Source organism: Conger conger, chromosome 2 (assembly GCF_963514075.1).
Source record: "Conger conger chromosome 2, fConCon1.1, whole genome shotgun sequence".
In the NCBI taxonomy this organism is placed as follows: domain Eukaryota; kingdom Metazoa; phylum Chordata; class Actinopteri; order Anguilliformes; family Congridae; genus Conger; species Conger conger.
In genome coordinates this window covers 52,915,585-52,941,578 of record NC_083761.1, presented here as the reverse complement: position 1 = coordinate 52,941,578, position 25,994 = coordinate 52,915,585, and the positions used below count along the sequence as shown (strand labels likewise).

The 25,994-nt window shown below is 44.9% G+C and overlaps 1 protein-coding gene across 1 annotated transcript in view; it reads left to right on the top strand.

Moving 5' to 3' along the window:
* Nucleotides 1-19,182, top strand: part of LOC133121256 (ankyrin repeat and fibronectin type-III domain-containing protein 1) — a 161,234-nt gene extending 142,052 nt beyond the window's left edge. The window contains exons 11-23 of the mRNA XM_061230462.1: nucleotides 3,350-3,440; nucleotides 5,269-5,376; nucleotides 7,294-7,393; nucleotides 9,161-9,293; nucleotides 9,768-9,887; nucleotides 11,089-11,304; nucleotides 14,048-14,214; nucleotides 14,349-14,499; nucleotides 14,686-14,854; nucleotides 15,316-15,482; nucleotides 15,612-15,822; nucleotides 16,017-16,633; nucleotides 17,056-19,182. Of these exons, the coding sequence (XP_061086446.1) occupies nucleotides 3,350-3,440; nucleotides 5,269-5,376; nucleotides 7,294-7,393; nucleotides 9,161-9,293; nucleotides 9,768-9,887; nucleotides 11,089-11,304; nucleotides 14,048-14,214; nucleotides 14,349-14,499; nucleotides 14,686-14,854; nucleotides 15,316-15,482; nucleotides 15,612-15,822; nucleotides 16,017-16,633; nucleotides 17,056-17,343 (2,538 nt within the window). The 3' untranslated portion in view covers nucleotides 17,344-19,182. The remainder of the gene's footprint in view (nucleotides 1-3,349; nucleotides 3,441-5,268; nucleotides 5,377-7,293; nucleotides 7,394-9,160; nucleotides 9,294-9,767; nucleotides 9,888-11,088; nucleotides 11,305-14,047; nucleotides 14,215-14,348; nucleotides 14,500-14,685; nucleotides 14,855-15,315; nucleotides 15,483-15,611; nucleotides 15,823-16,016; nucleotides 16,634-17,055) is intronic.
* The last annotated feature ends 6,812 nt before the right edge of the window (nucleotides 19,183-25,994 follow it).

Sequence of the window (25,994 nt, the reverse complement as noted above, 5' to 3'; positions counted from 1 at the left end):
AGACTTTACACTCTCTGAGGAAGGCTTCCACATCAGCAATACTTTTCTGGTAGTTAAAAATTAGGCCAGAGAATTGTCTCTGTACCCCAATTATGTGCTCACACTGCACTTCTTACTGAATCACTGATTTAACTGTCAGTAACTGCCATTATTCTTTAATGTCATGTAAGGCCTGGATATGTGCAGTTATGTGCTGATTCCAGGTCTCCCTGGTCTGTTTCAGCCTGTGTTAAACTGTATTTCAGTCTGCTCCTCCTGGTGCTTACTCCATCTTTATATAAAACCAAAGAAGGGATGCAATTAACTTAAATGCTCCTGTTTACTGTTGAGAAAAATAAACAAAAACAATGTTCGGTTTTTTCGACAGCTGTTAGAGGCAACTTATAACATATAACTTTTTTCTAAAGTTCACAAACTTTTCTTACTACAAGCTTTCTAAATTTTTAAAATCTTTTTTTTTCCTTTTTTTAAAGACAGTTCTAAATATGTCACAATGCATCATACATGAATTGTATTATATTGTACAGAATATTACTTTAACATGTTATATATGTTATGTTAAATATCAATATTCAATTTTCAATTCCAATTTACAGCACTTTAACGCATTTCAAAGGTGCGTTATCGAGTTGATTAGACATTTTATCATACACAGAGCAAGCTGTTTCATAGTGATTGTATGGTGCATGCATGCTCCTCCAACCAAAACATTAATTCTGGGGGAAGTGTCTTTTCTGGAGGGTATTTCAATGATTACCAGTAAAAAAGTATTGGATGTCATGTTTATTTTTGATCCATAAAATGATGACTGATACTTGGCACTTGATCGGAGTGGATTTGTGAGAACGCTCTCTCAGTGTTGCCGATGATGAGTCAGCAGGCCGCAGTGACTCGGGTGTCTGTAAATCTGAAGGCTGAGACAGAGTGTAAAACGTGAAAGACTGAGCGCTTTCTGGGCCATTTTAACCCGCTGGAGACGGGAGGAGTGCTCCCAAGCTGCCAGCTGATTTACTCTCCTGATTTACTCTCCTGTAAATCACCAGGCCTTTCATCCCCTACCTGAAAGCCGCGAGTCCTTCAAAAGACGTGTGACCAATCGCCCTGGCAGTGGAACCAAAGCTAAAAAAAACTCCTTCGAAACGCCTCCTCCCTGTTCCACGACGGTCCTGCCATGGTCGGGTTTTTGGGAACTCGCTGGCGGAGGCTAATTTTAGGCTCATTCATAAAGAAATGATTAATACCAGCCTGTAGTGTCATACATCTTCTCTTCAGTGTATAAACGCCAATTTGCTGCATGTTGTAATATCTCAATATTAGATCACGGTAAATCTAAAGTTTATGAAAAGGAGAATTACTCTTCAGTTAATAAATTTATGGAAGCATATACTTTACAACTTTAAATACTTATAGCATTCATTGCAGCTCCTGAACTAAACTCTGTGTAACTAAAATGTAGCGCCAAACATCTGAAATGCAGCATCTCAGCTCTCCTCTCCTTAAAATCTCTCCCTATCTCTCTCTCTCTTTCTTCCCCCTTTTAGGAAAAAAGATATGCTGCATCATCAAATAAAATCATCAGAAAATACATTGCAACATTTTACAATATAAAGGCAAATATACTCCACTATATTTCAGAAATACATTGCTGTGAAATATATTTGTTATTCTTTATATTTAATATAAAGAATATTTTCTCTTAATCTTCACATTTAAAGCACATAATTACAATATATTCAAGTAAATTCCAATTTTCATAAGGTCTCTCTCTCTGTCTCCCTCTCTCTGTCTCTCCCTCTCTCTCTCTCACTCACTCTCTCGTTTGGCTCCAGCCCCATCCATCTGCCCGCTCTCTCGGTGTCCCCCCGCACACAACCTGCTCTGAGAGTTATACCCCAATAAATCAGCCCCCCCGCGTGTGCCCAGCTCCCCTACCTGGGCAGATCAAACCCCGCACCAGCTCCGTGGCTAATTGGTGTCTGTAGGCAGCGCCGCCGTCTCAGCAGGCTCCCCACGCCACCCCCGGCGCTCCCCCGCGTCAGGAGGGGTCAGGTGACGGTCAGGGCCCCCGCCGGCTCTGATTTATCGGGCTGAGAAAGTGGTGAGCGGCCTGGTTACACGGATAGACCCCGCGTCCTCACTTCCTGAGCGTTAGCGCACCCCCTGTCCGGCGACTCCTCGAAAAACCAAAGTCCTCTCCCAGCGCCCTGCTCATCTCGAACGACTTCCAGGGTCTGCTGCTTTTTTATTTAAGCCTCAGCCTCTTTCTTATATAATTAGTTAAATTATTTACTGAATTGGTGCTTTAGGTTTGTAAATGTATGTTATACAACAGTTAGTTCTGCACTTGCATTGTGATTGGCTGAGAGACATTTGAAGGAGTGACATTATCACATGTTAAGTCACTCATAACTTAGCGAAGCCACTATGTTTAAGTTTGGTTGACTCATTGTATCAGAGATATGTGACCTAGCAACACTTCAGAAGAGGTCCATTCTGCTGTAAAAATGGGATACGGGATTTTTTGTATTTATAAACCTGTTGTATACGCTTGTATAGTTGAAATCATACACTCGAAGGTATACGTGGTAAGTCGCCCCTTTCTGTGTGTTATTGCATAATAAACTGAAATGTGTTATTTGTGTTGTCTAAATAACTGTTGCTTATAGTCAGTGCTTTGATGCCATTAAATGCATATGGCCAAATGAGTAATTGGCATCAATTAAGGCAGCATTAATTGGTTGGAATGGAAAACTGCATACACACGGCCCTCCGTGGCAACAAGTTCGAGACCACTGGCTTCATCACACCCTGCTCCATCTGGTCATTACACTCAGTGGACCTGTTGCTTAGGCTAATATTGAATGGTAAAATTGGATCTTTTTGCCCTCAGTCCAGTACAAAGGATCTTTGTGATGGGGGTAGTACTTCAGAACAGGCCCTTTGATCTGTTCTGTTGCAGCTTCAGTGTGCCTGTCAGTTACCCCACGGCTGCAGTTTTGTTTTTTTAAGTCTCCTACAAGATTGCTACCATCAAATTTCCATGTTTTGCCCAAGCAATATTAAGCTGTACTTTCTGCTGTCATGTGGGATTTTTTGTTGTACATGTACAGTGCAGTCCATAAGTATTTGGACAGCAATGTGACAGCCATTAAATCAAAGCTGAAAGTCTGCACTTTTACCACATAGTGATTGTTTTTTTGTGCTGTATGGACAGTATTGTATCTGACATCCAGGCTTTTCAGCCACATGAACATTCTGGACTACTTATATATTGAGAGTACCATCATCGCAGACAATGATGAATGAATGAATAATCAATATTCAATAATCACTCTGCTTCTCATTTCAGGGGACTCACTACTATGTGCAGGTGTCTGCTTACAACATGAAGGGATGGGGACCTCCACAGACATCTGTCCCGGCCTGTGCAGCCCCCTCCAGTAAGTCCATCTCCTCCCACCCTCTCCTTCCAGCTTTCTCTTCCAGCGATGAGATTCTATGATTTTCGAACCACAATACAGTAGCTTCCTGGCTGGAACTCAGTCCTGACTGATCCAAACTCAGAGCCAGCACTAGTTCTGTGATTGAGGAAGCTCCCTTTCCAGTTTAAAGACGAGGCAGTTTAATGCATTCCCTGGTGTCCAGCTATACCAGCTTGAAATGACCAGCTACCAGGTATTTCAAAACATGCCTTGAGCTGGTCAAACCATGTTGAGGATGGAGCTGGTCTGAACTGGGCTGTTTCAAAACATAGCTTGAGTTGTTTTTTTTCAGCTGGGTTAGCATCAATGTTTTGAGTCTACTCAACCAAGCTCTTAGCATGCTGTGTTTTATCTTAGCATGCTGCCCCACCGCCAGCATGGCACGTCTCCTCTTCCAATGTTTGTATGTACAAGTGTGGAGTTGGCAGGGTAAACCAAACTCCACTGGCACAGACAGACTCAACTTCAGCTCACTGAAGCACTCCTGTCTGTGGCAGGAGCACAGACTCTGTACCCTGTTACACTCCTGCAGTTAGATGCTTCTCACATAGGACATAAGCCTATATTCAATCAACATTCATCCTTAACTTCGACAGACACAGTTTCGTAAATTAACTTACTGACAACTTAATGATTACTGATATTTCCTAACTGTAAAGAAATGAAACATTCTATTGACTATAGAGTTGACGCCAAGGGCAAATGTTTGGATCGAGGCCATAAAGTTATCAGGGATTTAGACAGATCTGTTCGATACAGTGTAAAAGACTGTACCAATCTAGCAGATCTCCGTCTTCCTTTTCCCCGGGGTGAACTTTTAACCCGCCCTCTTGACGACGGCGCTCCCTGAGAAGGGGACAGCTGGCTGCCGTTGGATCACAGGAAGTCATCTCTCGGGAACGCCGTGCGAACGTCACACACTGTAACTGTAGCAAAGTGTTTTGCCAGGAGAGTACTCGATGAGGTCAGTGAAGTGGCAGTGTTAAGTCACCCCACAACAGCTGAGGTGTTGAGAGGCCGTAACAAGTCCTCCCTCCGTGTTTTCCGTAATCTTCCCTTCGATGTGCGTGGTCCGTTACGTCAGACGAGCTTCATGGTGGAAGCCTCTGTATGTACCAACGCTGGCTTCCCAGGAAACAGCCTGTGTGTCTCCAAGTTATCTAATTTCTGAAGTTTTGTGAAATGGTTAATGGTGAAGGACAATCGTCACGTTTGCAGTTGCTGACGTCTGAAGTATGTTAACTCTTACAACATAATAGGCCACTGACTCAGAGAGGATTAGATAGAATTGAAAATGCAGAACCACAACTGTCATTGGGGAAGTTAGTGAAAAAAGCTGTATGTGTGTGTGTGTGTGTGTGTGTGTCTATATGCTAGTGTACCAGTGATTTCCATTTCTGTTACTATATGTCTGTGTGGGTAGAGTAAAGCAGGAAAGTAAGGCCCTTATGACAGAAAGCAAGCACATTCAAGAGCCCAGTTGTACTGTCAGGAATGCAGTGCTCATAAAATTTTCCATGGGGCACAGTGAATCTGTGTCTTATCTGCATCAATTTGTCTCGCTGCTGCACTGATATCCTCTATTGTTCCTAATTAGTGATTTCCTCAATGATCGCATTGCTGTGTTGGCGTATTGCTGTAGTGTTTATGACATCACACATTGCTTGACTCATGTTTTATACTGAGATTCATCCCTTCCTGTGGATGATTTACTGCTGCTCTGGGTGTCCAGAGGCACATGATGCTGCTTGCGGTTGGACCTCACATACTGCCTGTGTGTTTGCAGGCTGGAGGGAGATTGATGGGCGTGAGCCACGGCAAAGGGGCCAGAAAGAGGCCCTGGACCAGCTGCTGGGACAGATCAAAGATGCCCACCGGCATTGTGTGTGCCACGGTAGGTTCTCCAGTAGACTACTCCATACCTCTCCTGTTGACCCCTACAGACCTCTGCATTGTGTGTACCATGGTAAGAGGTTCTCCTGTAGACCCCTACAGACCTCTGCATTGCATGTACCATGGTAAGAGGTTCTCCTGTAGACCCCTACAGACCTCTCTGCATTGCGTGTACCATGGTAAGAGGTTCTCCTGTAGACCCCTACAGACCTCTCTGCATTGCGTGTGCCACGGTAAGAGGTTCGCCTGTAGACCCCTCCATACAGTACCTCTTTGCACAGTGAAAACGTATTCATCGCTGTGTTCGTCTGTTCTTCTTCTGCACTTTCAGTAACAATCCCTGCTCACAGCAGCTCTGAGCACCAAATATTTCAGTCAAAAATCTAAGCCCAAGTTGTCCCCTCCTGAGCACTGGCATGTAGAAAGGCTTGGTGTGCTAAATAGCGTTGCATTTCTGTGACGGTCACTGGACCAGGACGGTTGGCCGAAACCAGCCGTTTGTCTCTCCGAGGATCTGCAGCTCGCTGTTATTGTTGTTTAGCATCATGGGGGAGTAGCTTCTCAACAGAGCTGCAGTGTTGCACGGAGGAACGCTGCATAATGGCGAGCTTTCAGCCCTGGCCCAGCTTTCAGAGTGCAAGCCGTGGTTCACATACGGTAGCCAGGTCTGTCTGCACAGGGTCATGTTTGTTGTTCTTGTAGAAATTGAGCCTTTGCTTTAGTTTCAGGGGATTAAATTGACAGTGACTCGTGGAACAGCCCCGTAAGGACTCCAGTGCTCCCGTCTACACATCCAACCCCCCCCCCCCCCCCCCCCTCACACACACACACTCACACACACACATACTACACTCCCTCCTTCTCAAAACACTATTAATTAAACTGTGAAAGGGGCCTTCACCAACACAGTGACCCCAGCAGCAGGCCAACCTGTCTGTCTCGCTCGACCCGGGGAGAAGGAGGGCAAGCGGCAGAGTTTTGGAATGGGGGGAGGGAAACGCGAGGAGAATTTTCTTGTTATTTCACCTCAATGCCTCGAGAAAAGTCAATTAGTTCATTCTCCGCAGCGGGGGGTTTATTGACTTAAGCGACGTACACCAGGGAGCGAGGTGAGATTTTGGCTCCGGGGCTTCTTGGGACCAGCGGCTCCTAATGAATTGCAAAGCACATTATCCTCCCTCTTCCACTACGCCATCAGCACCCCCTCCTCAGGCCCAACCAAAAATAAACAAACCCCCTGAGGAGACAACTAGCCTCCCTGTCAGCCAGGGTCCCCGGTACTCCCCTACCTCTTTAGTGCCTGACATGCCACGCTCTGACACCTACATGTACTGCCCGAGTGAGTAAATATACAGACGTGTTCGCCCCCGGCTCCTGTCACGCCCGTACCACACCAGCACAGCTGCAATAAGGACCAGCTGATTGAAGGACAAAACAACACTGTTCCCTGATAAGCAGTGAAGTGTGGACAGTGGGCAGCTTCAAGAAGGACAGACAAAACACAGCGCTCTGTGTGTCATTTAAACTGCCATCTCTGGTGAAATCCCATCACACTCAACATGACCAGATGGAAAAGTAACCCAGTTGCCGAGGGTAGCACAAGTTGAGTAGAGTTGTGCTTGGTGTAGTCTTTAGTAGTCGTCTGAAAGCCTCTGAATGCTTGTGTTTATTTACAATTTACTGGGTCGTGGCTTAATTGGAACTGACTAAATGAGGCAACTGTTTCTCCGAACTGGTTTTACACGGAATCAGTTAAATACGTTCACCCACATATGCATGCTCCCATTGTAAGATTGAACAGAATGATTGATTTAGTAAGTAAATAAGTAAAATTAAAGTTTATTTTATTTTGCCCTCTATCATTGTTTGGCTTAAGTTTGATACGTCATTGTATAACCTGTTTAAATTTTCATTACAGAGCAGTGCAAAGCACCAGCGCATGTGAGAAAGCACTCAGTTTCCAAAAGCCTGCGACACCTTTTTCAGCCCACCAGCAAATTTGTGAAAAGCTTGAAGAGGTACACATTGTGCGTCTATTTCTGTTCCTTCTATCTCCTGTTCTTTCTTTGAACATGTATTTGCAGCCATTCAGTGGAGCTGGTACACTGTGGCTTTTCTCACAGTATTGATTAAGACCCTCTATGTAGGGGCTGCTGGGTAGCTCACTTGGTAAAACCACTTGAGGGAGCACCACAGTTTTGGATTGAATCCGACCGTGTGTGCCAACTGTGGCTGGCAGTGTGGCATAATTAGCTTTGCATAGCTTGGTGATATGGAAGGGATACAGTTGGTAGGAATATAGCATTGTTCATTGGCAAACAATTCGTGCATGAGCATGAATAGGTCTCCTCCGCCCCTGCTCTGTGCATGCCAAGTGCCAAGAAGCAGGTGGCTCGAGGCGCATGTTTCAGAGGAGAACTGTGGATCGCCTTCAGTCTCCCGAGCCAGCAGCAGGGGCCATATATGAGCATGATGCAGAAATTGGACATTCCAAATTTAGGTGGAAGTGGAGATGCCAAAGTTTTGAGGAAAAAAAAAGAACCTCTATGTAGCCCTCTTCACACTGGATAATAATATTAATTGTATTGGAACTATGGGCACAAGGGGGATACAGGTGACTCCCAGAAGCTGAGAGCAGGTCTCACACAGGCCCGCTGATCAGTACAACCTGTCCATAGGCCCACTCAGCCCTACCGCTAAGTCAGCCCAGCTCTCTGGCGGCTGCGGTTTTCCATCTCACCTTTCATAGCCCAGCCACAGGGTGTTTTACAGCGCATGCCTCCAAGTGTCTTTAAGATCACTCACCCCAATGGCTAACTCAAGATGCTTGATTTTGTTTATTGTGCTCAGCAAGGGCTGTCTTATGTTTATGTTTATGTTTTTGACTTGGTGACCCCAAGACACAACCAATCCCTGCAACCATTCCATGTGTTTCCGCCTATTTATTATTACCCTTATAGTGCTAAGTGGTATGTTTAACCGTTTACGTATTTTTTTGTACTCATTACTCAACATGTGATGGTCAATGTGTCTTCTGAATTGACAGTTCTTTTTCCATGCTGTTGGTTGACAAAGGGATTTTGCTTTTTTATACTCTAGTGAAACCGGAAGTGATGGAATGATACAATGTAGTTTGTTTAGACTGAGATTATCTAAATTACAGTAAAATTGTATTGGCAATTTCACTTAGTTATTTTATTTCCAATTATTTTTAGGGGTGCCAAAAAAGTAGGTTATTTTTTTTTTTAAAAGATTAGATTAAATAAAAAACATTGAAACATGAGAGTAAATGTATTGAAATAAAAGTATATCGTTTTTTCGTATGTTTGAACATAAAATATATAGATCATTATCCATGTTGTTTTTTCTCTATTTTTATTATGGGTGCCAATAATTCTGGAGCATAAATATAAAACTGGCAGGACTGCATATTATACTGCCAAAAAATGACTGTTTTTACAAGCGTTTAGCCTTCTAATAAGATCTTTTGCTTGACAAGTGAAATCTTGAAATGAGCTCAACTCATTGGCAATATCTTCTCTTATTTTTCTTAAAAAGTAAAATTAATTAAATCTTAAGGCTAAAATCAATATAGGACTAAAATACTTTTTGACTCATTTTTTTATTTGTGCAGTGTAAGCATAAGTAAACTAAATCCTCTGAAATGTTTTGTTTGATATCAGGGAATGTGCAAATACATCAATTTGATATCAGTATCTGTACATTCTGTCTGTTTCTTTTTCCTGTCAACTGATAAAGTTCTGTGTCCATATTTTTCCTTGAAGGGGCCTGTACTTGACCTCAATATTGTACAGAGATGACAACGTATTGGTCACTCCTGAGGATCAGATTCCCATTGTCGAAATTGAGGACTCCTATTCCAGCTCACTGATGCAGGATTTCCTGTGGTTCACCAAGGTACAGTGCAATAGGACAGTCCTGCCACCACTGCAACCTTCTGCCATGACTACAACCTCCAGACTTAGCACTTAATACCCATTTGTACAGCATATTTAATTTCCTTCATATTCAATTCTGTCTTCAGCCTGCCTTTTTTAATGTGTATTCAAAGATGATTTGTAAAACCGTAATGGGCTTGACCCCTGCTAGATACAATTCGCAAGTTAGCATCACTGGTAAGAATATGAATGGCTCTTTGTTCTCGTAATTGTCATTCATTACTGCTGCTGTTTAACTCATTCATGAGTATTTGTGTTCACAAGATCTTCCTGCTGATAGCATAACTAGCCCCCTGCCCTAGGCTGGTAATGCTAATGTGTGGAATGGTGAAGAGTCTCCGGTGTGAATTGGGTGTTGGATTAAGATCTCCTGATAAGTGAGTGCTACTGTATGGGATATCCTAACGGCAGTGGGATTGTGTGTCCTCTGTAGGTGTCCTACCTGTGGGAGGAGATCTCCTGGCTGCAGCAGTGTCTGAGCCCCTCGCAGTCCTCCTGCTCCTGCGCCCTGCAGACCCGCCTCAAAATGCTGCAGGCCGTGTCCCAGCTTCAGGTAGCACTGCAGCCTCCTTCAGTCTGATAGAGAAGCCTGGGGCTCATTCCATCGCTGATTTTATCCATATTTTATCTTTTTATCCTTATTTTATCCTCTTGGGGGCAGCCTGTAGCCTAGTGGCTAAGGTATATGACTGGGACCCGGACGTTTAATGGTTCAAGCCCCGGTGTAGTCCCTTGAGCAAGGCCCTTAACCCTGCAGTCTAGTCTAATGAGCTGCAAGTTCATTCCATTTGCCTAATTCACATTTTTCTTGATTCCTCCATCATTGCATCCTTTCCTTGCTTGCTTACCAAAAAGTGGTAAAAATAAGTGATTGGAAAGAGCCCATAGACTTAGTTTAGTGCTTTTAACAAAATAAATGCACATCATTCATTGGTTAGCAATTTGCAGTGTGGTAGTAACAGAATGAATGAATGGTAAATGTCTGCCTTTATCCAAAGTGCTGTACAATTGATGCTTCTCATTCACCCATTCATACATACACTCACACACCAATGCCGATTGGCTGCCATGCAAGGCACAAACCAGCTCGTCAGGAGCAAGCACAAACCAGCTCGTCAGGAGTTAGTTGTCTTGCTCAGGGACACTTCGACACACCCAGAGCGGGATCAAACCAGCAACCCTCCAACTGCCAGGCGACTACTCTTACCTCCTGAGCCAATGAGTTGCGGTGCATCTGTTTCAGTTGATACAGTTGGATGTCCTAATGGAAGGACTAACAGATAAATATAGTGCGATATCATGTAAACAATTTGCTCTTGAGAGGACAGAAAAAGCACTGAAATGTTAGTCAGCAAAAAATAGGAAAATTTCCCCTTGGTTGCTTGGTGACAGCCAAATATGAGCTTTAGCGGCAAATCTATATAGTCTATTCTGGTAGATCATGGAATTGGGCTAACCTGAGAGGAAACTAAGCTGCAACAGATGTACGCAATTCACAGTATTATCAAGCATTAACAGCTGATGCAGGGGAAACCTGGCACAGGGTCTAACTGTAGAGCAGGGATCTCTTCCTCTGATCAGGGCTAAAGTTTGCATGGGTGCAGAACAGACTAGATGGAGTGGATAGATCATCTAGGTGGCCTTCAAGCCCAGTAATCTGGCATTCAAACAATGTATCATAATACCGTATAATTCCCCACTTGTTGGGCCAGGATGAGTCTTCCACGATGTGTATTGACGTGTTTCTCTGGCAGGGCATGCTGGGAACTCAGGACCTGGGGCGGGTGTACTACGAGCCGATCAAAGACAAGCATGGAAACGTGCTCCTGGTGACGCTGCGGGACCTGAGTTCCAGCCCCAGCCCGGACGGGGTGCGCTGGACCCAGCTGTGCAAGCTCCAGCTCCAGCGCAAGTCCATCTCCTCTCCTGAGGAGCCCACTGCCCTGGATATGCTCCTCATTACACTGCATGTAGGTCCCTGTCTTCAGCATCGTAACACTCAGGCGTATGACTGTAGCGACTTACTCTGCCTGTACTGTCTTGAGCATCGTAACACTCAGGCGTATGACTGTAGCGACTTACACTGCCTGTACTGTCTTGAGCATCGTAACACTCAGGTGTAGGACTGTAACGACTTACACTGCCTGTACTGTCTTCAGCATCGTAACACTCAGGCGTAGGACTGTAACCACTTACACTGCCTGTAAGCCTCAGCCATCTACACTGTAACATTGTGCTCTGTAGCAATTCACACTTAACTCTCAACTTTTCAATAACCATTTATATCATACCAATTATTGGAACATATCATTATAATACTCTCAACACTACCACTCATCACTATTACATTTAGTACCTTAAAACTGAAACCCTCTTTCATTCAAGACCGTAAAACTCAACACTAAAATATACATTATTGTAACAGGGATAGCTGTTTTCTATCCACACATCGAAACGATGTTGTTCTTTCCATCTAAGACGCTGCAAGCAGCACCAGGCGAGACTTAAACAGCCCACTGAATCCATACTCCCTTGACCCCTGTGAACATTGATTTAGTTTTCATGCTGACAAGTTGTCCTTTTTTCCTGGTAATAAAACATTCAATCCTGTCAGTTTCCACCTCAACCGCTCCTGAATTCTCGCGGCCTTGGTTGAGGCGAGCCAATCCCTTTGCAGTACATGATACTATAGTGCACTTGGTGAGAACATTCACAAAGGAAATGAACATTCATTGCTAGTGAATTTTCTGGGAGACAGAACAAGACAAAAATGTGAAGTGACTCAAACTCTGTGTCCTTGGTGGTACATTGTGTTCTTCTGTGGTTCTCCTTGACAGAGGCAAAATAACCAAGAGAATTTGTGGTCTTTCTTCAAATTTCATGAAATAGATTAAATCTCTGAAAGTGTACTCTTGAGCAAAGCAGTATTTGGCTTTATTCTAAAAAATGCAAATGAAAAAGTGGATTTCATCTCCATAGTAATAAGCCACATTGGAAAGGAGTCCTAAAACAACTTTAGTGAGCAACTTTTGGGATATAATCCATTCAAACAGTTATCCATGTTGCTTCTGTTTCCTATTTTCCACATCAGTGAGAAGCACTACATAACACTATTTGTGTGCGTTATAAAGAGGTTTACTGTATATAACAGCAGTGCAATTATCTGCTCTTGTTATCTTTATTTCTACGTTTATCTCCTGAAATGTTTGGTGTTATGTCAATGATGCCAAATAGCTTTTCCTTGTGTGGTTTAGGCAGATTGTGCAAATTATAGATCTTTCTTGATTGGATCATACATGTATATGAAGACAAATTGGTTTACATTTAATTACAGAGACGTTTAGCAAATAATAAGGTACATTTCTGCATATGTTTTTCTGGTCTAAATGTTTTTGATGGAAATCATCATAATGATAGTGGAAAACAACAGGAATGTGAATGAATCAAATTCCGCCTGCTCAGTCACTGGTTATACATGCGATTCCTTAATCTCGATGGAATGGTAACTTGGTCAGCCACGACTCACAGCGTGAATCGCTGAAATGTTATTCTCATTCACTTCTTGGTTTTAGATAGGCAGACAGTATCCAGTAACTTGAGAGCATTGACAGAGATTTGTTTCATTAAGCTGTTGCACAAAAACAATTCCTGGGGATATTTGCAATTATATTCATTCAATATTGTTCTTTAGGATTTCCTGAATAATGATTATTGGCCTGTGGTTTTTTAATGACACACAGACCAAACATTAGCCATAATATTTTTATAATTTAGTTGTTTAGTTTAGTCAGTTCTGTGTTTTAAATATCCCTGCCAAGATAAAGATGTCCAACAGGAATGAATTCTGGGCTTCTCTTGCTGCCTGAAGTTGATTTAAACATTTATATACTGTAGATACCCTCGAGATATTTTATATGTTAGACCTTTAACAGATTTAAATAAATAGTATTCAGCAGTTTCTTTTATTGGATTCTCTGCTGCAACTTCACTTCACAGCATTTTCCCTTCAAAGGCCATGCTTGCTGCTGTGCTAACCAGTCTGCCCCGTAACCTGCAATCTATTATTTATCCAACTGCTCCTTGGAATAGAAAACTACTTCTTTCATCTCACATTCCCCATTTCACAAATCTCTGTGTCTTTCTTCTCTAGCTCACCACCCACTGAATGACCTGGCTACTACTGTTTGTGAAATGCAATGTTTTATTCAAGTAAAAATAGTACATTCAAATGTAATAATCCACTTGATTTCTGTTTGATTGGTACATTTTCCATTTGGCAGAACATTTATGGCCAGACCTGGGTCAAATACGTAATTATTTTAGATTCAAATACTTGCATGTGCTCGATTTTCTGGTGCCTGGTGCAATTGCGCCTGCCAAGACAGGATGGTTTGTACTTTTTTGAGAGTATTTCAGAGGTTCAATACACCAGACAACCCCAGTAAACCATAGAAAAGTATTTCAATCCAAAACAATTCTGTATTTGACCCAGGTCTGATTATGACACATACTGTACACCACCACATATTTATACCACCTGGGCATTTGTAGATAGCAAACACCACAATTACATCTACATTACCTGGAAGATATGAGATGCATTATTACTACAGTATATCACTCGTATGAATACATTGTCTCCTAAAATGAGACACACTGATACACGCCTGCATGTAGACAGATCTATTCATGAGTATAATGTGTTGTCTGTAGGAGAAGCTGGCCTACCATCGGCGCAGCAGGAAGCAGCTCTCCCCAGGTCTGTACCTGGGCTACCTGAAGCTCTGCAGCTCCGTGGACCAGATCAGGGTGCTGGTACCACAGAAGCTGCCCAATGTACTCTGCCACGTCAAAGTCCGAGACAACAGCAATGTCTCCAGGTACGGGTGGCTCTGGGGCGGGGTCATCTGAGCGAATGTGGATGACAGGCCCTAGGCATCCTGGTTTAATGCTCCTCTGTGTGGACTAGAAGTGGGTCACTGTGAACACGTGTGTTTGTGTTTGCACACATCAGAGAGGAGTGGCAGTGGCTGCAGGCCCTCAGTTGTCTAGAGGAGTCGCTGGAGATGGACCAGGATGTCCAGAGCGCTCCACACCGCCTCCTGCAGGACCTGCGCAGCGCCTGCAAGGAGCTCATTGCCCACATCAACATCCCTGTCAGCCAGGTCAGTCACACTGGTCCACATCCTCACTCATACTGAACCACCCTCAGGTATGAACAGCATGGTACACTGGGTATACATCTCACCTCCATTTGCTCCACAGCGTGTGTGGACTGAATCTGTTCCTATACTGACTGGGATGTTTCTCTAGTCTTTCTCTAACTCATTCTTCCTGCATCCCTCTCAAAGGCACAGGACTTCCGCATCTACAGCCAGGAGGTGCTGGAGTTTGGGGAGAAGGTTTCCTTCCTGCTTCTGCTGCCCCCCTCAGACGACGTGTGCACCGCCCCTGGGCAGAACAACCCCTACTCTCCCCGGTCCGGCTTCCTTACATTACCTCTGCAGGTCTTTGAGCTGGGTGAGCACACAGGCCTAAACCTTCCCACTTGAATTTCTTCTCACTGCAGACTTGGGTCAAATAAGCAATTGTTTTGGATTCAAATAATTTGCTGCACTCAATTGATCTTGCAATTGAGCCAAACAAGAAGACCAGAAGATGGGGGTTTGCACTTTTTTTGTAATTCCAGTACACAAGACAAGCTCAGTATAGCATCAATGAGTATTTGTGTCAAAAGCTATTACATATTTGATCCAGGTCTGCTTTACAGTGATATGAACGCACAGAAACATGGTCTGCATGAATGAAAAAGATTCAGGCTGCGTTCAAAATTACATCTCAGAAGTGTAAGAACTTCAAATAAAAATCAGTAACTGCTATTTTATGTCTTTGGGATGGAGTCATTGGAGAGTAATTTTGTCCCTGATTGATCTCCGGTCTTTAAGTCTTCCCCTGATGGCTCTGTTCCATCTGGTCTGCAGTTCACTTTGATGCGTACTGCCAGAGCTTTATTGGCCAGTACTGCCGCGTGTCGGCCCTGCTGGAGCTGGAGTCCCTCATGTCCCAGCAGAACTTGAGAGAGGCCTTCTCCGAGTCTGAACTACTGGGGGCCAAGCAGAAGCACCAGCAAGTCCAGGAGCACATACAGGTGAGGACCCACATTGTCCAAAACCAGCAGAAGCACACTGTGTACGTGAGGTTCTGCTGTTGTGACTTCTGCGAAATAAATTGCGGCTCAAGTTCTTCAGTTGGCAATGAATATGGAATATTTTTCCAGCAAATGGAGGAGGTTTGGAGGGAAGCACGGTGGATCATGGAGGCCCTACAGTACGCCCGCTACAAGCAGCCCTCCGGAGGCATCTCCGTCGGCTGGATCATCGACTTCTCCCGGGACGTGGTTCCAGAGAAGCCCCGCTCCACCTCCTCGCAGCTCGACTACCTCCCTTCCCCCCTGCCCTCACCAGAGACCAGCCGCAAGCACAATTCTGGTGAGTCCTGTCACTTGTTCCTGGACGTGACTACTCGTGACAGCACGGGTAATCCAGACAGATTAGCAGGGGGATGTTCATGACTTGCGGAGCATTCGACTGGACTTGTGCATTGAATGTTATCAAGAGATCCTTCCTCACGTTCTGTTTGATCGTAATGTGGACGGTCAATTGATGGCCCTTTTTTCCCTCAGATTTCCATGGGCTCTCTGATGAAGAGGGCTCCTCCGAGGTCTTCCTCACCACAGACAGCGACTACGACTCCAGCCGCGCCCAGAGCCCGCGCGAGCTCGACCTGCTTCCCGCCTCGCCGTGCTCCTCGGTGGCCGAGCCGTGCGGCTTCCTCCGCGAGGGCACGGCCGGGGTGGGGCTGGGTGCCCTCAGGGACTCCACCCCGGATGTGCTGCAGGCCTCGGAGCCCCCGCCGCCCGAGCCGGGGGAGCGGCGGCGTGCGGCCGAGCTCTTCGACAGCGACTTCATCCTGCCCAGCCGGCAGATCGAGCTGCTGCGCATCACGGAGAAGAGGCAGGCCTTCTGCGTGCGCACCAGCAGCCTGGAGTTCCCCTCCGCCCAGCCCTCCCTGTCCCCCGCTGTGTCCCCGCACCGCCGCTGGCACCGGCCCTCCTCCGTCGACCGCTGCTGCCCCGCCGAGCACTGCCCCCACCCGCCCCCCGCCCGCACCCTCTCTGAGGACAGCGGCTCACAGCGCTTCCTGGAGCCCTCGCACGCCGCTCACAGGAGGGGCTGGCACGTCACTCTGAGGGTGTTTCCGCAATACCGCACCGGCCTGCCCAAGGAGACCAGCGTCAAGGTCTGCGCCCTGCACCTTCTCAGAAGTCTTAACCCACATACTGGTGCCCATCTCAATGTCCTCCTCATGGCTTTCCAGTTACTAGCAGTGATCCCATTCACTTATTATATTTAGGCTTTACACTCCCAGCCTCAGATTCTATTGACTAAGAGTTTATATGGGTTACTTTATTGGCAAACCAACAGATTACATGTAAAACATATGTGTTTAGAGCAAGGGTGTTCAATCTTATCTGAAAAGGGCCAGTGTGGGTGCAGGCTATTTCAAGTCTTTAACTAATCATGGTCTCTAATAAAGACCTTGATAAGTAGAATCAAAACAGAAGGCAGCAACCACATCAGCCCTTTTTGGATATGGACACCCTTGTTTAAAGTACAATTCTCTCACTGACCTGTGCCTCTGCTCTCCCTCCTCCCCCTTAGCTGCGCGTGACACAGCGCACGTCGGCGCGGGAGATGGTTCGCCTGGTGGTGCAGGAGATGAACGAGGTGTCACAGCGGCTGCTGGGAAACCCCGAGCAGTTTGTGTACCCCGAGGACCAGCTGGAGCACTTTGGTCTGGTGCTGCTGCTGGAGGACAAGGAGAAGTGGCTCCAGGACGACTTTCGGCCCCTGGAGCTGCAGAACCCCTGGCTCAGAGGAAGGCTATGCGTGCGGGTCAAGGAGTACTCGCCCCTGGCTCTGCAGTTCAGCAGGGCCACCACCGTGTGAGGAGGACTAGGGTGGTCCTCCGCCTTCCCACCACCCCCGCCTGCTCTCGCCATTGCACGTCCTGCAGTTCCTGGTAGAGCGGGGTTTCCGGTCACGGAGCCGCACAGAAGGGCCAAAGGGAACCCAGGCATTTCCCTGGCCCTCTCTCGAACAGATTCTCATTAGTCCTGTCACATGTATCACACAGACCAGCACAGTTGCTTGGTGCCAAGCATCGTTTGCTTTGTATCTGTTGTTCTTTACACGCTGCTGTGAGATATCCTGCTAAGTCCCTCCCTCTCGTATGCTTCCTTTCGTTTTCTCATCTGGACACCAAATGGGGAAAAGAACACAAGTTTTCCAAGTAAAAGTTGGGACTGTTAAAAAGGACGTGATTTTCCGAGTCATTGCAAAGAAGACTGAAGTAATGCCATGTCGGCATTGGTAATAGCATATGACGAACACGTGTGTCACAACAACACATGACAGGCAACCGACTGGCACCTACGCCGCATAGCAAAGATGCATCTTTTCTGATGAAATCTTTTTCTGATGGAATTGGTGGAGATTTTGGCCCCAGCTGGAGGTGCAGCGTACTGCAAATCTCATTGGCCACTGCAGCTTTCCCAAGGAGAACCTAGGCTGGCATTGCTGCACGGGATCGTGGCCCCGCCCCAGTCAGAGCCATTGCTCACCCTCAGTGCAGGACATCCCTCTGGCTCTGCGATCATTCTTCAGACCAGAGAGCCAGAACCGTTTCACACGTTTCACACGAAACACGTGCGAGACCCGAACAGCGAAAAGAGCGAGACATGAAGGCCTTCGTGCCTGGTGAGCCGATTGTCTCCCTGCTTCCCGAGTACAGAGAAAACATGTGCTGGAGCTTCAGAGAACGTCTGAAGCTTTTTAATACATCGTCCGTTTCACAGAATACAAAGACCTGAAAGTGACAAGAATTGAGTCTTGTGTTGAACACATACAAAGAGCAAACAGAACAAAAAAAGAGAAGCAATACTCTTCTTCCGTAAATATTTTTTCTCATATGCTGAGATTTCTTAAGGAGTTTGTATTCTTCCAGAACTCTTTGAAGACTTTGACAGTGTACGATGTCGTACTAATCGTCAGTCTAGAACAGTGCTGTGCTTTGTGTCTTATGGCCCGGTGGTATTCAAGTTGCACCAGTTCGGAGTGATTGTTACTTATGTTTTGTTATTCTATCTGTGTACTTGCATTAGTAGTACAATGAAGTGAAAAGCTGGAGTCAATCTCTCATCACAGAGATGGCTAGGACCTGAAAACCAGCCCACGGAGGGGCAAGCCTGTTTTGTTTATTCTGACTTCCAAGAGCTTTGTGTTTACTTGTATTGGTCCAATAGGAAATAAGTCTTATGAACTGCTGATGTTTTATTTGTAATAGAGGAGTCCTGGCACAGTTTTATCCTTGCGTTAGCGCTTGGATGTATCCTTTTACACTCTCTTTGCCACAGCTTTTACAAGGGCAAACTGCAAAAACACGCACACACAAAATGTACTTAGAGACCAAGAATACAATACTCAGTATTGAGGGGAAACACAATCTGTCAGAACTTTATGTACAAAGATATAATAAGTGATGTTTTCTCTTGCTAACATAACAGTTTCATCGTTATGTACAGCTATTAAATTGGTCCAGTGTGTGTTTCAGGGCTACATGTACACAACATAGGTCTATCTGAGGTATTTAACCTGAAGAGTCCTAAAAGAATAAGGGCCCTTTTAAATGATAAACTGGCAGAAAAACTGGGGGAACTCATGAAGGAGACATAGTGTCATTTTTAAAAATCTATTTTTATTGAACAATAAATGAATATTATAAAACTGTACAGTTGCACTGATGGTCTCTTTCATAGATTATTGCAGGTCTTGAAGAAAGTCTCTTTCATCGAATCAAAAGCAAAAAGTATGAGGGTGGTGGGGGGGGGGGTGCATGGAGGTTTATGCAGTGGAGTGCTACATTGGATAAACAAATTGTCACATGTTGAAGAGGGGTAATGACTCTCCTGGCAACCAGAAATCAGACATGAGCTATGTGAATTATTGTCAAGGAAGGATGGGATGTACGGGTGTCAAGAAGGAGACCGCACACGCCGCTCTTCCTAACGATGCGCCATGGTGTAATTACGGTGATCAGTAGCTGAGTTTCCTCTGAATGACAGGAAGGGGATATCCTCAAGGGAAACTGCTACTCCAGAGAGTTGAGCGTCGAAGAAACTTTTCATCCTGTCGGAGTGACTTTTATTAGCCGATTGTACGCTTTCGGGCTGATGTCATAAAGTCTCTCTAATGATTGGCCACCTGTCTCCTGCCCCTGCACAAAGTGAGCACCTCAGTCTAGACTCTGCCCCCTGGTGGAGAACGGTGTGCTAATATGGCACTTATTAAGTGTTGCGCAACTATTTGTCAGATGATCAACTAATCAAATAGGTGTTCCCCTCACTAAGAAAAATATGGGCTACTGACCTTACTGGCTACACCTCATTTTAACAGTGTTATTAATTCGCTGTAATTCAATTCTGTCTGTTTCACTGTCAGCTGTCTGCTCCTTACACCCACTCTACACTTTTCTGTCTTGTGATCTTATGTACGGCATTGTGGTTGGTTTTTTTGAGGCTAGTGGGCTAGAAGAGGGAAATACCACCACAGCCACACAGTGGAGCCTTTTAAAGGCACTGTTTTACCCCAGCATTTCTGTCAAGTGACTGTGTTAACTTCCAAACTCACGAATACACGATTGCACCCACACATGCGTGCACACACACACACACACACACACACACACACGCACACGCACACACACAAACATACACTTGCCCACGCCTGCACCTTTAACCATTTATCGACAGTAACTTAAGTATTGCCCTGGAATTCTGACACCTCCTAATTTTAACACGAAGACTCCAGGAAGAGCCGTTCTAATTTTAGGCCCTGGCCATGTCTAAATACTTTTTTTTTTTTTTTTACATTCCGAAAAGTCCATGAATAGTGGTGATTCACACTCATTAAAGAAATTCAGAGTAGATATTTCACCTCTCGTGTTGCCAGGCTCGTATGCCTGCAGCTCACTCCAGGGTCATTCAATTTTGAGCTTATTAAAAAGCAAAAACAAGACATTTTATTTGAACTTCGGAGATAAGGAAAAACTGTTGGTCTCGCCCGTATGAAAACAAATTCCTGGTCCCTGATTAAAAACCTACCTGAACTCAGGAAGCACAGATAATCCAAAACCGTGATCCGATCATCTGATCCACCTGCTCCCAGGAAATGGGCATAACCTGAGCCTCTAACATTCTTATTTAGGAGGCTTTTCACAAACTCCTGACCTGAGACATGATCCCTGCTACATTTCCCTTTCTAAGCCTGAGAGGTGATCCTCACTGCCTGCACAGTTCCGCAGGAGGTAATCAAAGGGTGGGGCCTAATGCCTGCAACCTGCAGAGACGCCGCAGTTCAAATTAGGTAAGGTACCTGCTTTCCAGTCCGAACCTCCGCTACAACATCTGTTTTATGGAAAAGGGTTTATGTCCCTTGAGTTCAATGTAATTATACTTCAAAATGATTGCATAAGCCCAGAGCGCACTGATGTTTTGTTTCTAGTTGTGGATCCTTTAACTACTGCTGGTTTAAAGCTATATGACTGGTCTATGATGTCATACAGCATGTATTTATGGACAGGACTTCACTTGGCATTGATAATTCCTTAAGCCTCATACACGAGCATGCCAAAAACATTGTGCCCACAGTAAGAAACATGCATTGTGGAAAGCTTTCCCATATGGTCTACTGCAGGGCAGTCATCCACTTCCCTTTCAGCGACCCATTAATGTTTCTTAATGGGCTGCTGAAACATCATTAAAAAGTCACATGATTGAAAATATGTAGGGGGGGCATGTGAGAAGGCACATCTTGAGCTGGCATTAATAAGAAGCCTGTCATGAGGATAGAGAAACCTGCAGCCATGTTGATACGCCTGGCTCCCACTACTTCTGACTGAGAGGAACTCCAGACTGGGGTTTGAGGAGATGGCTTCAGTCCAATGTGCAGATTCATCAAGTCAGCAGAGCTGGGTCAGAGTGCCTGTAATCCTGTCCTGAAATGCTTCTAAACAAGAGACTGACATCCAACAAGAGAGATGTGAAACAGGCAGGATAAGGGGAGGGTGGAAGTTTTACAAACAATATTTCCAGGCATGTTTGCTGATAGAGCCCAGATGGGCTTTGGAAAAAAAACATAATAACATATGCATCTTTTGAATCTGATTCAGTCGTTTAGCATAAACAGGCACATCGCAACACCAATGAATATTTTGGTTATTGTTTTGATGAAGCATCAGAGAGTTTGAGGTTCAGGGGAAGCGACATTTCAAAATATATATACACCGAAGCTTGTTTATAGAGAGCGTTTTGATGACAGAAGTTAGGACTCCATTGTGGCTCGCGCTGATCACCTGTTTCCCCGAAATGTTGCCCTTACACTGTCGGTGAAGAAAAAAAAGCGTTCAGCCCATAGATTACTGCATCACTCTGCTTTCTCCCTGAGGCCTATAAACCTTTAGAGCACCTATAAAACACTTGGCAAGGGCTTTTTGAAGTTTTTATGAAGATCTGTCTTTATTGTTCCCCAGAGATGAGCCCTGCTTCACTGGCGCCTCTGAGCTTTCTGTAAGTGCCAGTGAATTCGGAGGAAGAAAGGGGGGGGGGAGCAGGGGAGAGGGGGGCTGAAGGCTGCGAGGGGAACGCGGTATTTGCAGAGGTCCCAGAGAGGGATGAGGAGAGGGTATCGGCAGAACCCAGTGTCTGTTCTCAGTGTCTCCCTCTCTCTCCCTTCCTTTTATGAGGCCACAGGACAGACCCAGTCTGTCCCCACATCTCTGAAACACCGTCTGGGACTCTCAGGGATCCCTCACCACATACAGTACGAGCACATTCCTTGCAGGCCTCGCTCAGCGTCCACGTGACGTTAAGAAAATAGAGACAGGAGCAGTGAAAAAAGAGGTTTTAAACTAATAGTAATATTATGTTTGTGTACAATACACATTCCAATTTTTGTTATTCGTATAATTTCGTACTAGTTGAAAGAATATGTTAATGAAAAATGTTATGATCTCGCATGATACAATCAATTATACTGTAGGCTATTGGTCTCCTAACGTCATCAAGGCTATGCCATATGCCTGACCATATCCAGTTATATAGGACAAATAAATAAATCACTGATTATAGACTCGGCTGCACCTATTATGAATAACAGACCGAGAGCAAAACATTACAATAAAGTCTAGTAAAAAACGAGACATATATGAAGTTCTGTTCATGTAGCGGAAAATGAATCATGCCAGACCCCCCTCAATGTACTTAATCCCAGCGGCAACGGACTCTCTCAAAGGAACAGTTGGCAAATGGAAGCGCATTAAAAGTAATTTTCGGCATGCAGCACGAAACCTCCGGCTCTATGGAATGCTGTCAAAAAGAGAGAAACTAGCATCCCAGAGGTGCAAAAAAAAGTGTTCTTTTAGTGCGCACACCTCATAAAATCACTTGAACAGTCACGATCCAGAGACCATGAAATTACCTTTGGTATGTTAAAACATTTATACTGCGCAAAAGTTTAGCTCGAAGCATAACGCAGACGTCAGTATTCACAGTGCTCACCTGGCCACCCCAGTTGAAAGCGATTGCTTTTCAAACATGAAGGTAACTATTAAGTTCACGTTCCAATTGAAGCAATTTAATATTCCATATGTAACCGGATAACATCTGTTATCAACGTCAAGCGAGTATAAAATTAAATTGTTAGTGTTACTTTGTAATTCATAGCATTTGAAAGGAACTACATTGACCGCAGGAAACAAAAACTGAACCAGGTAGGGAAGCCTGGTAAATCTGTTTATACAGTAATTAAGAAATGTGTATGCTGATGGTTGGAACGACTGAAAACGATCCCTCGATATATTCTACAGTTTCTTGTTTTTTTGCTTTGTTTTTTTGGGTTTTTTTTCTTTTTTTTAAACACTTCGCAATCCCGCTTGCTGATTTTCAAAGTGGTGGGCGTCAGCAACGGTCAAATATTAACCAACACACCAGCCCAAGCTGCAGTATTATGGTATATAGCACGGTATCCTACTGTTCAGTTGTCTCATTCCAGGTTGTGAACTGAACAATACCGTCCAAACTTCCCATAAATATCTATGGGTTAAACTTAGATACTTAAAGATTCAGTTGGTTCAGTGATGTTTAATTGTGTGGCAATGCAATGCTTTCAGTTTAATAAATAATTCAAATGTAAAGTAAAATCTCAAACTAAAAGCTGTGAAATAATTGGGCATATTATTTTTTATGATACAAATCATAGAAATCTACCATCGATTCCAAATCTGTGTCCAACCTAATCATTCCATGCCTTATTATAACTCATGTTTGCCTTTAGTATTGATGTAGTAGATTGAATTAAGAGAAACTGGGGAAAAAACAGTATTGCTCATCTTATATTCAGATGGGAGGAGAATATGATGGATTGGCAGCCCTGGCAAGATCTGACAGAAAAGGGAAACAATCACTTTAATTAAAACCTTCCTTGTAGATTTGCCAGGAGGCCTGGTGAGTATCTGGAAGTAAAACATTTAACTGCTACAACCCAAGTTTGACCCATTTCCCTCTAACTGTATTGTCAACAATCTCTTGACTTATTTTTTCTCATAAATGTCCATTCACTGATAGCCATAAGAGTGGAATCAGAGTTTTTTTTTTTTTTTTATGCATTGTAGTTTCACAAATGATGCCAAGGAAGGGATGGGAATCTGAAATTCACTGGCAGCACACCACTGAAGATTGTCGGAGTTCAGGGAGGGTACCGTTTAAAAGCTGGGGGAACTTGGCAGGCCAGCCGTCGGACAGTCCCGAGCATCTGAATGAAGCAGCTTGTGTGACAGATCCGGTTTACTGGTACCTCTACTGGTGTAATCTCAAACCCCCACCCCTTTTGTTTAGGGGTGATGTCATGCCTTTGAAAAGAAGGTTCCTTTTAAGTTTGCGGAGAGTTTTTCATCAAGCCGTGTAGGACTTGCATGGCGGGTGCTGGCCTGAATGGTGGCTCCCTGCCGGTCTAGCCCCATTAGGCACGCTCCGACCACAGCATCAAAGCCGGGGCTCTCTCTTTCCCCGCGTTGTTGTTGTTTTTTAAATATGATCACTCTGATGGATGGAGTGATGATCTGGGAGACTCTGGCGCAAGTGGCAGGCTCCGCTATTGTTATGTGCCAGTGTGGTGCTGTGTCCATATCTATAGAAACCAGGGGAGACGCCAAAGGCATGCTTTCATCTCTGAAACCAGCACACACTAGTAATAAGAGGTCAAACCAACTCCCGACACTCTCTCTCTCTCTCTCTCTCTATCCCTCTCTCTCCCTCTCTATCTCTCTCTCTCTCTCCCTCTTTCCCTCTCTCCCTGTAAAACACTTCTTCTTCTTCCTTTGCTCTCCCATTCCCCCCTCTGTGTGACACATATATACAGAACTGTGCAAGTGTAGAATTTTGTTTTATTTTATCCCCGTGCACTTACAAACCTGGAAGATTATATTTATTTCAGGCAAGCACTTTATAAAGGGACCACATCTTTTAAAGCTTACTGTGGTGTTTATTTAGCAAACAAATCTTAATTTGCGAGTACAGGTCATTGTTTGCCAAGCTATCTGAATTGTTGATTACCCAGTTTGTTAAGTTGTTTATTGCTTCTAGAGAATTAAAGAGTTACTATCACTGAAGCACTGTTTCGACACTTACCCGTTGGCCCCTGATGAAATCCCAAAGTATAACCTGTGTTGACTGTGCTGTCAATAGGTTAATTTGGTTATTCATAGAAAATATTTGTTCAGGATATAGTAAGAGCTAGCGTCTTGGTCACAATGACTTCCATGCAGACTCGGAGCAAACCGCTTACAGTGCGCAATCACATGTTACATAGGATTACAGTGTTAAGAGTAAACATTCACATGCTCTTGACACATTCCTGATCAAGTGTGGCTATGCACTTTGTGAACCACTTTACTCTCGTGGACCGTTCTGCGTGTTCCTCGTTAGCAGCGATGTCCTGAGCAACAACGCTGCAGCTCCTAATCGCACTTTCACGTTTCACAAGCCGAACCCTGTCTATTTAACCTCATCAGCAGAGCGTCTCCTCCCGTCTCCTCCGAGCCTCCACGCACTTTATCTCCAGCCCTCGGCGTCGCGAGAGATGCGAACGCCGGCGCGGCCCGGAGGAGAACAAAGAGGACGAGTCTGTCAGACAATCGCAGCCGGGCAGACAGGGCCTGGAGCCAGGGAGAAAGGAGAGGGTCATTTCCACACACAAACAGCAGCCAGCTGTCCTCTTAGCACCTGTGTGCGAGCGGGGAGAGAGGGCACGGCGTCTCGAGGCGGGAGCGCAGAGGGAAGGTCAGCCGCGCGCCCGAGACGGGGCGACGGGGGCATTAACTCGGCTCCGCGGCTGCGACCCGTCTTTAATTACACCAGATGGAAGAAAGGGAACGCCGAAAATCCCTGGGAAAGGAGCGCCGGGAGAGCTCCCCTCGCGCACCGCGCCGTTCCCCCTTGTCCTACAGAGACGGGTTTCCGACGGGCGCCGGGTTTCGATGTCTTGCC